Source organism: Cariama cristata, unplaced genomic scaffold, assembly GCF_000690535.1.
Source record: "Cariama cristata isolate BGI_N322 unplaced genomic scaffold, ASM69053v1 scaffold17080, whole genome shotgun sequence".
NCBI lineage: Eukaryota > Metazoa > Chordata > Aves > Cariamiformes > Cariamidae > Cariama > Cariama cristata.
The window spans coordinates 58,361-70,924 of NW_009596609.1; the positions used below are offsets into that span (position 1 = coordinate 58,361).

General features: G+C 41.8%; 1 protein-coding gene across 1 annotated transcript in view; it reads left to right on the forward strand.

The window, feature by feature from the left end:
* Positions 1-12,564, forward strand: part of TTBK1 (tau tubulin kinase 1) — a 97,103-nt gene that overhangs the window by 41,782 nt on the left and 42,757 nt on the right. The window contains exons 7-9 of the mRNA XM_009706875.1: positions 4,093-4,158; positions 5,689-5,781; positions 6,512-6,637. Coding sequence (XP_009705177.1) covers positions 4,093-4,158; positions 5,689-5,781; positions 6,512-6,637 — 285 coding nt within the window. The remainder of the gene's footprint in view (positions 1-4,092; positions 4,159-5,688; positions 5,782-6,511; positions 6,638-12,564) is intronic.

The following is a 12,564-nucleotide window of genomic DNA, read 5'->3' on the forward strand; positions in this document are numbered from 1 at the left end:
AGCTACCTAAATGTGATGCAGAGGTCTAGAACACTTGGGATTCTACCTGAGGGGCTGGCAGACATTTGAGTGGTGCCAGAGACTGTGATTTTGTCACTGCTGTGGTTTCAGAGGCAAGGGGAGGGGAGTTCTTTCATCTTACATTTTTGGCTCCAGCTTCCTGTATTCATTTCTGACTCCCCATTGGGATAAAATATGCTACTGTTTAAATTAGCAAGTCAAAACACAAAGAAGAGGTGCAGAATTTGCCTCCACAGAAGAGGTGGAGATGCATATCCCTGCATCTCCCCCATGAGCCTAACTGATGGAAGCAGAAGATTCCTAGAAGGCACAGAGATACTTCCTTTTAGTTCAGTTAAAGCTTCCTTTCGCTTTTCCTTCTTATCACAACTTTTCCAATAAGTCATTTCAATCCAAGATATATCTCCAAGTGCTTCCCATGATCTGTGGCATTTCCTCTCTTCCCCTTACCACCTTCTCTTCAATCTGCGCTAACTTTCTTTTCATTTTCTTACTACTGGAAATCCTTTTCCTGTTTACAGGAGAGGTGGGTTAATGATCCTAGATGATAGCAGACCTGCCGGGGGCAAAGGTGATGGATCTCCTGAGGTGTTTGCACAGACTTCCAGAAAGTTACTGAGGAACATGACCAGCAGTTGTGTTCCATGAGAGTACCACAGGCATGAGAAACGGCAGGAGGAAAGTACTGGCATCTAAATACTAGTTTTTAGGAAGAGAAACTGGATGCAATGTCCCTGGAATCAGGGACATTCAAAATATCAATCTAGGGTCCAGTGAGGCGAGAGGAAAAATTTTAACCTCTGTGTGTGAACATGGTGTAAGGAGCAGGTATTCAGATTAATGGGGAAACACGAGCACACCTGAAGTAAAGGGAGCATACACAGGAGAGGCAGATTTCATGTGAATCATAAGGGAGACACTGTTGGCACTTAAAATATAAATGATCATGAGTGTTTGAACTGGAGAATGATGAAAAGCTGATGGGTGCAAAAGACCACAGTTTGGAACAACGCATCCACTTCCCATAGGATTTTGTTACCTAATTCTGTCTTTGTCTGTGAGATAGTGTACATTGCCAATATATTGAAAGGAACACAGAGTACAATTTTTGCTCTGTGGTCGTGATCTAATGCATTCTCCCAAGCTAGAACTCATTTTAAACCAAGCTTCTAACACAATGCAGTATACTTCATATCTCTGTCATCTCCCTGACAGCGCTGTGTAATAAATTACTTTAGCTTTGTGCTAGACACAATCTGAATGCAGGAAGAAATATACTTTACCCTGAGTAACATTTTTTATAGTAATGCTGATGTGGAAAAATTAAAAAATAAATCACGTATGGTTTAAAACTGTATTTCAGCTTGCTAGCTTATTACCTTCTTATCATTTTTGGGCTTCAAATCAGTTGGGTTACATATGATTCCCTAGTCTGAAGCTCCTAACTGTTACAATTTCCGTTCTGGGTCAAATGTGGACCAGTCTGGACAGCAAGGATGCTTTATCCAGGCTCTTTTCCACTGCTGGGCAATGCAGTGGTGGGACGAAATTTATTAACTGGAAGAAATGAAGTGTGTAAAGAAATCATCTGGAAAATTAATGTTAATGAATTCAGAAGAAAAGTCAGTAACAGTTGGGTATACAGCATGTGCTACAATAAATGCTCAGGCAGGAGCTGTTTGTTTGGATGAAAAACAAGATATCTCCACAGCCATGGAAATATTTGATTGCAGTGATTAGTGACACAGTCAAAAAGCATGACTAAGTGCCTTGTGACTGGCAGAGCAGTCAGATATGGTTAAAAAAGGTGAAACCTTTATGAGAAAAAGGTGCTGTTAACACAGTGAACATCTGGCTATTTTGTTCAAGGCTCTAAATGTCCTGTCAAAACAATTGCAAAGTTTTGCTGGATTGCAGTGCTCTCCCTTTGCTGAGGTATCACATGAGAGGGGCCTGGAGGGAGAGCCCTTTGGGTTCAGGTGCAGGACTGGCTTGGTGAACTGTTTCATGCTGGCCGTGGGACAGATGCGTGGTTAAAAGACGGCTGGGGTTTTGGTCTGCTTCTGAAAGAGGAGGGGAGTACATTTGCGAACTGCCTAGAGTTGGTTTCAGAATAGATCTAATTAAAGACTGCAAAGATAGCCTGTCTGCCAGAAATAGTAAGTATTGATCTAAAAAGAGTTTTTGGAGACGTTGCCAGCCATACTGAAACCAGCGCATGTGGTACTTGGTTTAGTACGTACGCAGTTGATAACTAAAGACGCTGAAGTAGGGAGGACAAACTCCCATGGACTGCAAACATTGAACAATACTTATTCTGAAAACATTACAGGTTACACACTAGAATTGTTCACAATATGGTCTTATTTTATGGCTCATGAAAAGTATCCAAACACACTAGCTTCCACTCATAATGGAAAAGAGGAATGTCCTCTTGCTTTTGAGTATGTAGGGGGCATTTATGGTGATGGCTGGTTCCAACAGATGTGTTCCAGTGGCCAGTATTGTGCTGTTCAGGAGCTCACATCAGTGAATTCACTGAAATTCTGAAAAATATTTTGCAGTCATTTGTCAGTGGGAATTCTAAATGTATGCTCCGGGAGGAATGAGGTACACGATCATAAATATAATATCTCAACTATTATCTGCTGCTAAATAAGTAGGTTATAGCTCGAGCTGGTGTACTGCAAGATTAAATGCTGCATTAAGTGCACGGGATATCCATATGGGTTATCCTTGTGCAGAATTTGATTAGTGTAAAGGAGTCGTAAGGTAGACTTGTAGCTTTTTTTGCTTGGAGTCTCTGTAACTTAAGAGCTGCATTATACACCATTCAGGTGTGTGTTAGTGACACGGTGCTGGTGAACTAGTTTAAAAAAAACATTTGAAGTTTTCTTCTTTCTGAGAGTATTAAAACTCAGAGCAACTCCCTGTACCCAAAAGGAAGCAACTGAATCGTACATATTTAGACTGACCGAAGGATGCCCTAGAATAAAAGTACAGAGTTTTAGGCTTAGTTCTGAAAGCATAGGCACAGCTGAAAGAACATGAATCAACTGACCTAAGTGGGACAAGTTACTTTAATAACAAGAGTTGTTATTAAGTTCTTAAATTTCTACAAGAGTAGATCTTAATTATGAGTATGTTTAGTTCTTTGCCCAAGCTTAGCCTTATGATGGAAGATACCTGGACCTGAACCTGGTTTTGCCACATGAATTTTGAAAGCACTGCTGTTAACTCTGGTGCTTCTAGCTAAGCTGAAAGGATTTGGTGGATGTCGTTATTTAAATGCAATTTTTTCAGAACAATGACACCTTCACTAAGTGAACTCACATGGTGTAATGTTCTTGTGGAGGCAGCAGTGGAAAGAGTTGGAAGTGTTGCTCAGCCCCCAGAACAGAGAAAGTCTCCAGCTCAGAGGAATAGTCAGAGGAGGACTGCCTTCTTCCCAAGGCCACTATATCAAGCCTTCACTTCCTGAGGATGTGAAGAACAAGAGTCAGAGAAAGAGAAAATAAAGTACATGGTTTAGGATATACTGGGAAGAATCTGAAAAAAAGCAAGAACTCTGGAAGTCAGAGGTTCTTAATTTAAGTCTTTCAGGGATGTTGACAAACAGTGTCAGCAGATGCATATGGTCATCCGCCCTGTGTCAGAGTAGGGGATCCCCATTCTTGTCCTGACCAGGCTGACCTCAGGCTTTGCTTAGCCCATGTTATTCATGACTCAGTTTTACACTTGCACTTCTTTACTAGCGTTTCCCTTGACCTAAAGTTTAAAAAGGAAAATATGATCTTGGATAATGTTCTTAGCTCTATGCCTGGACTATTACTATTCTAACCTGTCACTGTAACCAACTTGCCCTCTCTGTAAAACAAGCTTTTCTGGAAATGCAGAATTAGAGAATGCTGTCTGTTTAGCTGGCTGCTAGAGCAGACGAAGGCAGGAAGAGCTTTTTATCCCTTGGGTACATACGAAATAACAGTATAGATGAGAAGTTCTCAGGAATTAGCTGCACAGGGGATTTAGTAATCTGCTCTGTTTCTGAGATTTTCTGTTGTCTCCTTTCAGCCTCGCAATGTTGCTGGTTTTCGAGGAACGGTCCGCTACGCTTCGGTGAATGCACACAAAAACCGAGTGAGTATTTTTGGGTTATAAGGAGTTAACAGCAAGGTTATTTCTCCTCAGAAACCTGTTTTCAGGAGCAGAGGAGTAAGAGGCGTGAGTTCTGGTTTGTTATCTACAGAAGTTAGTATATCAGATAAATTCCATTAGGCAGTCAAGGCTGTTGACTGTAAAATCAAAGTTATGGTTCCATTGTTGGATCCTTTCTAGTTGGCAACCTTAATAATTGTAATTATTGCATTATCAGACACTTTTTAAGGGGAAAAAGAAAGCACAGTTGAGTACCAGGCTGCTTGCTGCTAGTTTCTAGCTGAGCTTGGCTGTGAATTACCAAGTGCCAGGTCCCCAAATCCATTCTCCACCTGGAATTTTCAATATTAACATCATGCTGTCAGGTGAAGAGCCACCTAGTGAAAGCTTAGTTTATTTTTTCCCTGAAAAGAGCCATTATTTACATAGAGTCTGGCCTGTTTCATTCTAACATTTCCAGAAGTCTCATCCAACATTCTTCTCAAAACGCTTGTTTATCCTATTTCAGTAATGTTCCTGTGTAGCCAGTAAAACATAAGTTCTCCGGTTCTTCTGCTAAGTGCTTGCCAGTGGGAGACTATCAGCCCTCCTGCATTACCTCCAGGTTTCTGACCTTATTTGAGATGAGTCTGTAGGATAACTTGTGACATGAGGAATTTTCAAGGAGGGGTTTTTAGGGAAAAAAGTTACTGTCTGCAGAAGGTGGAAAATGTGATGTGGGGAGGGTGGTTGAATGCCATCATGAATTTGTTCTGTTTCCTGGGAGACACTGAGAAACCTGAGGTATAATTTTTGGAAGAGCTGAATAGTGCCAGCTGTAGCTGGCATTCAGCTGAAGGTATATTTAGACACAAAAATTGCTGTATAATGCATGCTATTCTGAGAAATCATGTTCTAGACATTGGATGTTGAGCACCAAAAATGACTTTTATGTGCTTTGACAATTTCAGCCTTAATCCCCATGTTTCAGTTTCCCATTTGCTAGGGCAGGAGGAGGGTGGTGTGTGGAAATGTATAAATCTGTAAATTGTTGTGGTGCTTGATGATGAGTGTTTTGCAAAAGCCCTTGAGTAAATGCTGTCTTGTGAAAAGAGTTTGAATGATATTTAGCTTAAAAATAATAATAAAAAAAGACTTTCTACACACAGTTTGGTTTTTTTTCTTAATCTAGTTATTCCACATCCCATTAATAAATATTCCACTCCTGTATACCCAGTGAGCGAGAGTCCTATGGAAAACTTGTGCTTTGTTGTAGAGATAAAAAAACTTTCTGAATATATTCACAAAAAGGCAAACAAATTAGATTATTCAGGTGACTGTATTGACATTGCCAAGTTTAATAAATGCTTGATTTTGCATCTTTAGTCTTTAATCTGGCTTCTTTAATCATTGAATGGGAAGTATGACTTCTCTTCCTGCTTTTCAAAATGAGGTAGCTCATCTGGAGAGCACACCTGGACTCCTGAGCAGCATGGAACTTTGCTCCTCAATCTTCGTCTCTCTTTTCTCCAGGAGATGGGTAGACATGATGATCTGTGGTCCCTCTTTTACATGTTGGTGGAGTTTGCGGTTGGTCAGCTTCCGTGGCGAAAGATCAAAGATAAGGTAGGAAACGTAGTGTCTGTGCTTAAGATAGGGTGCTACATTTTTATTAGTATGACTCTTATTATTCCTCCTGCAGCTCAATGCAGCTTTTTGTTGAAGTAAAGCCAGAGCCTGCTTTTCATCAGATCTTGCTGCAAGTTGCTAACCTGCTTTTGTGTGTTCTGATGCACAGTGTGGAGCCTGTCTTATTTGGAGTAGCTAGACATTTTTTTGTGCACGTTGTTAATCGTATTTGATCAAGCGACTTTGACTTTGTTCTTGTAAAGCAAACAATAAAAGTGGAAAGGCTGAGCTGTCCTTTTGACAAATAAACAGAGCCTTCGGAAAGATGGGAGGATAATGCTTTGCCATGCCAAGCAAGCCAAATGGGAATTGCAATCAGAAAGTTAAACAGAATAAAGCTAATTGTTCATGTTGTCTTGGAAATACTTTGTGCTAGAGAATAAAATCCCTGGAAAGAAATACATCACCTGTGAAGAAGGCTCTGCTAAAGGGACAGCCTCTGGAGAGTGTTTCCGACTCGGGATTCCCCTTTGACCTTTGCCTGCAGTGAGCAACCACTCTTTGCTAGGGACACCAAACAGAAGTGTGTAGACACAGTGCTGGGTCTAAGAGGCCGTGTTCCAGGAGTGATAAGACTAGATGCCATTCCAGGAATGATAAGACTGTATGAATATGAAGCAATAGAAGAGATTCTTGGCTCTGAGATTTATTTCCCCCCCCACCCCAGGAGCAGGTTGGCATGATAAAAGAAAAGTATGAACACCGAATGCTGCTGAAACACATGCCTTCAGAGTTCCACCTTTTTCTGGATCATATTGCAAGCCTAGACTACTTCACCAAGCCAGACTATCAGGTAGGAGCCTTTATTTGTTACCAATCTGATGCATGGCACTCTGGTGTTTGGATTTTCTAACATTTCCATGCACATGTTCATATCTGGCTGAGGAATACCTTTCCTAGGACCAGGAGAAAAAGGTTGGACTGTACAGTTCTTCAACATCTCAAAAGATTTTTCTTTTTCTTCCACCACCCTGTCCAAAATAATCCTGTACACCAAACCAGAAAGCTCTTCTCAAGCAACAAAGTACTTTTGGCTTTCATTAAAACACGAAAGTTTTGACATACTCCAAATGTGACAGAATTTTAACACAGCTTGCCAAAGTCTGCAAAGAGCCTATGCCTACAGCTCAACAGTGCACACCAAACCCTTGATTTTCTTGCAAATTCATATGGACCTTAGCTATTATTATCTCTTTCTTTAGTATTCATCTTAACTTTTTTTTTCTCCCATTCACTGTTTGCTATCAGCATATATGTGATCAGTTACAGCAGCTCAACTAACACAATGTAACTGAGGCAACTTGATTCTGTGTCTCTCTTTTATCACAGTGGTTTTCTCTGTACATTAATGCCAGAGTGATGAAAACAACATTTTATTAGCAGATCTGTGCACTCTTATATGAGTGCCTGCTCCTGTTGATAGTGCGTCAAATGGCTCGGAAAATGGTAGGAGGGTGTTCCAGCAAACTCACTCCAACACTGCTTTTGTATTTTAGCCACGTACATGTTGCAGCATAGCAACCACAACTTTTTAAAGAAGAAAAAAAAAAAAAGGCAAATACTTTCTGGATAGTACAGTGGAAAAATAACATTTGCCAGTAAGATGGAGGGCTGTAGAGGGATGGAGGTGGACTGAGGAAATGCAGAGGGAGCTGGATTTGTTTAGGCTGGAGAAGAAAAGTCAAAGAGGGGATCTGATTGCTGTCTTCCACTGCCTCAAGGATGGTTGTGGGGAGAACAGAGGCAGTCTTTTCTGAGAGGCAGCAAGGGAAATTGTAACTAAATCTAGGAAGGGGGGAAATCAGAATGAATGAGTGCTCCTAAGTATGGAACAGATAGCTAGAGAAGCTGTGGAATTTCCATCCTTGGAGATTTCCAAAAGTTGACTGGATGAGGAACCTGATCTGACTTTGCAATTAGCCCTGGTTTCAGCAGACAGTTGGATTAGAGATCTTCAAAGCTCCTTTTGAACCTACATCCTCCTATGTTCTGTTCCAGTTTGAAATAATTGTGTCCTAACGGTACTGAAAAGCCATCCCTGAGATAGAAATGGAAGGAGATGTTTCCAGACAATTTTAGTGTGGTGCAAATCACAAACAGCTCTTTCACAGTAGGGGATTTATCTGAAGCTGTGAATTGCCTCTTTGCCTTCAGTTTCTTGCCGGTGCAGCTCTGGGAAGAAGCCTCCAAAAGAGAACTCCCCAGAAAAGTCTGGCACCTGCAGCTTGTCACCAAACATTTGATTCTTCTAGCTTGACTTGGAGGCCTATTCCAGCCAGCAAATTCTCTGAACATCTCAGCTCCAGAGATGTCTTTATATTGATTTATCTGGATTTATTACTGTGAAAGATTAAAAAATATATCAGATGGCATTTGAATTTGTGACCAGTACCAGACTCTCAGGGAAATTAAGGAAATTGGGGAAGTAGGTCTACTAATATATAAAGTCATGGTTTATTTAAAAATTGGTATGAAAGATTAGAAATAAGGAAACAGAATAAAATATATATGAATATAATTTGAAGTTACAGTTCACAATTTCCCTTCTTAGCTCTTTAATATATTTCAATTTAAGATGTATGCTAATCACCAGGTGAGGGTTATAGAATCATAGAATCATTATGGTTGGGAGAGACCTCAAAGATCATCAAGTCCAACCATCTTATGACTTGGAATGCTGTCCTGTAGCTGGACAGGTTTGGTGTTCCATATAGCTACTCAGCTCTAGACAACCTCCGAGTTCTCTTCTTTGAGAGAAATAACAATGAAAGGGCAGCTTCACTGGGCTGGAGAAAATGTTTGTCTGGCCTAGTAGCATGTCCCCAATGGTGTTGGCTGTGGGAAGATTACAAAAGAATGATCCTTCAGTGGCATTTCCCCAGAAAACTCTCAAAGCCTGATGATCAAGGATCCTTGAGGCTCAAGAATCTCCTAAACCAAAAATATCTCTGTATTTCATAGCCCTCAATGAATTTGTCTTCCATGAACTTGTCCAGTCTCCTCCTGAGTTCATGTAAACCTTTAGCATCCACCATGTGACAGGGAGGCACCACAGCCTGAGTGCTTGCTGTGAGAACAACTACTTTCTTCTGTTTCTTCTAAACTTGCCACCTGCCAGCCTTATTTAATGCCCCTTACATCTTGGACATAACTGTGAACGTTGGTCCCTAGCCCATCTCCTGCTTCCCAGCCACACAGGATCTTACAGACCTCCATGACATTGCTCTTCAGTTACTCTTTTGCCCAGACTGTCTACTTACTTGCTTTTTGTCCAGAAGGAAACCTTTCCACACCTTTGATTTGTGTCCTTCTCTGAACCTAGTCCATTGTACCTTTGTGAGGTGGAGACTTGCCAGCATTGCGTGTTCAAGATGTGTGTAGCCCATGAAGTGATAAACTGCACTTACATCATTCTGTTCCATTCCTAAGACTTTATAATATTCTGTTATATCCAGTGGCACTGCAGTTTTGATTGCTCTCATGTCTGTGTACCAAGTAGATCTTTGGCTTCTTTTTTAGTAGCATGAAGTTTTGGTAAAATCCTTCCTTTCCCACCTGCATCATTTTGAGGTGGGGAAAGATGCATAAATGCTGCATGTGTGAGCATCCGATAATAAGACCGTTCTGACTGCTCCCTCCTCCCTCGCTGTCTGAATTCTGATGTATTATGTCTCTAACTTCTCCTGATACCTGTCTTCTGGCTTTGCAGGGTGCTGGATATCATAGGATGCTTTTGGCTTTAGAAGGAGGCCAGACATGAATGTAAGAAGAACTGTACTGGGTTAGCCCCTCCTTTTTTGCTCCTTTGTAAATGGGGACAGACAATAGGGGACTGGCCACTGCTGCTGTCCTTCTTGCTCCAAGTGGTCCATGCCCTGAAGTTTACAGTCTTTTCTTCAGCTCTGCCACCATCAGCATCTGGGATTGTCCATCTAAGCAGATATGCTGATGTGAAGGATGGGAAAGGGAGAGGGGTGAAATACACCTCTAGCCCTTGCCACCATTATGCAGCACATCTGAACTGTTGCATGAAGGAAAAAGCAACTGTATCTACTATCTTCAGACTTGTTTTATCACTGTCACAGGAAAAACGTTTTAGGGGTGGAAGGCAATGCAGATGCTTCATCTCAGTGACCCCATGACTTTCCTCCCCTCCCCATCCTTCTTTCTCCATATTGTTGTTTAAAAAACAAAACAAAACAAACAAAAAAACAACCAACCAAAAAAACCCCACATTCCTCTCCCATCACTCAGAGCTGTATTTCTCTCTCTCCCTCTCCATCCACCTCCTACCCTGGCTTATGGCTTTTTCTGTCTTTGTGTGAATTCTCTCCTCTCTTTCTTCTAGTTTTGCAATTCTCCTCCTCTCACCCTTGCCCCTATGTGATTGGTTTTTTTTTCTTTTTTTTTTGCACTTACTAGCCACCATGATTCTCTCTCATTTGCCTCAACTAAGTAATCACACTACTGTCTCTTCCCCTACCAACTCTGACTGGGAAGATCATAATCCTCCTTAACACATGAAAATAACATTGCTGTCAGTCAGGACTACAGCTGATGCTCTGCAGCATCCAAGTAGTCACCTGCCAGCAGGTTCACTCTTAGCCAGCCAGCGAGCAATCTTAGCTGGGCCCAGAAGCTGATGGGATGTTGAGCCTGTTCTTCCTGGACTTACTCCCTACAGTGGTTGAAGGTTGCCAAGATCATACTTGGTCATAGGCTGCGGCTCTAGATCCATGGGAAGCATCTAGTTGTTAACTGTTGCCATCTGTGCCCCAAGGCCAAGCAATCAGAAAGTGTTTGTCAGTAGTCAATTCGCCTTCCCTTGCCATTTTAGATTCTCCTAAGCACACTTCATGCTGAATGGTGATTTTATCACAGTTCTGGGCCCCTGAGATCACGTCAGAAGAGAGAGATACCAGGCTGTAACTGAAGACGAAGTGTGACTGGAGACCACTACACTCTGAGGAATAGATGACAAAAGCTTTGCGTAGACATAGGTGAAGAAAGTGATGGTAGAATAAAATAGACTTGAGCTGTCACGTGATGGATCTTACTTACACCTTGTGTTTTTGCACTTTGGCTCATGGCCTCTGACATCAAGCCTGTCCCTTTAATGGATCTCTGTCAGTATTGGTTCATGGTTAGGATCAAACTTTTAGCACTTTCACAGCAGGAGGATGTGGGCATTAAAGCAACGGTTTTGTGATTTCTGACTTATTTGACAGCAAGGGAGACGTGCTTTTTCCCTGGCATAGTGAAGACAGGATGTGAGAAAGGTGCATGAAAATCTTCCCTACTACAGTTGCATGCTGGGTCCAACTGGTAGAGGGGTAGTTTCAGGTATGGTTGGGGAGATGGCTGGCTTCTCTCCCCAAAGATCCATCTTTTTGCAATGAGTATCAGAAAAGGAATGGTCTGGGAATATTATAGAAATGGGGGTGCCTTTGCTTGGGAGATTCCCTCAGCTGGTGGATTGTGAATTGCATTTCCACCCAAGAAAAAGTGATGACGTCACCTGTGATTGTATAAGAGAATTGCTGTCTCGTACACATCCAGAGCAGATGTGGGAAGGCAAGAGCCTGGTACCTGGACCTCTTCCTTTCAGATCCAGTCAATTCCAGATATCGGTATCAGAACAAGGTACCACAAGAGTTCCCTCATTCCCATTGCTGTGCTGCAGTTTGGTTTATCCAATGTATTTTCCTTATTGCTTATCCCTTTCTGTTGTTAAATCTGGCCCAGTAGGAAGCGCAGGAGTCGGAGCAACCCTAAAGGGGGAAAGCTGATCCAGTCCATGCTCTGCCCGTTTCAATAACATTCTCCTGTGACTCTGATAACTTTCCAAGGGAAAATTCTCTGTCTCTTCTCACTGGGATGCTATGGATCTCTGCTTATCCTGTAGGTGGGGAAGAGGATCTGATCTGCATCTGTAGCCATTGCCTCCCTTCTCTTTCTGGACCCTGGAGAGGTGGAATGATTGCTGTCAGAATGAAATATACTGCCCTGTGCCTTTCCTGTTACCTCCCAGCATTCCAGAATGGCCAACATTTCTGTTGTATATGAGGAATTCCCAGTGAGACTTATCCAAACTATTGGTCTTCCACCACAACTTCCTTATGACTTGGAAACTCTTTTCCGAGTAAGGCCAATTACAGGCACCGTGATAATGGGTTGCTATCACAGATCCCTGTCTGCATGTGGTGTAGACTCGTTGAGCGTACTGAAAGTTAGTCCTGTCTGGTAGCTTCCTGATTTGAGCCTAAATTTTAGGTTACAATTAGGTGTACATAACTTTTTTTACCTATTGCATGGATGACAGACACATGCATTATGCTCAACCAGTAGAGAGAAACTGGAATAACTTCCTGCATCAAGGAAGTCTTATGAGAAGATGTTACATGGTCATCTACTACCTTTTCCTATGTTCCTTCATCACCTGAACTCAGCCTTCCCTGAAGTCTCTTCATAGAGCCTCAAACCTCATCAAATGGTTACTCATAAAGTTTTTGGAAAAAATATAGTATTGTTCATGTATGCACGTGCTTCATAATCACTTTCCCTAGTTTTGTGTTCTGTCCAGACACCGAAAGGTTAGGTCTGTTACTGCCGAGAAAATATGGCAAGTCAGCCTCTATCTACCCTTAGATCCGTGGTACACAAACGAAAAAATTCCTAATGGAGTGATATATACAGGCATAGCTATGGTGGGCATTAAGT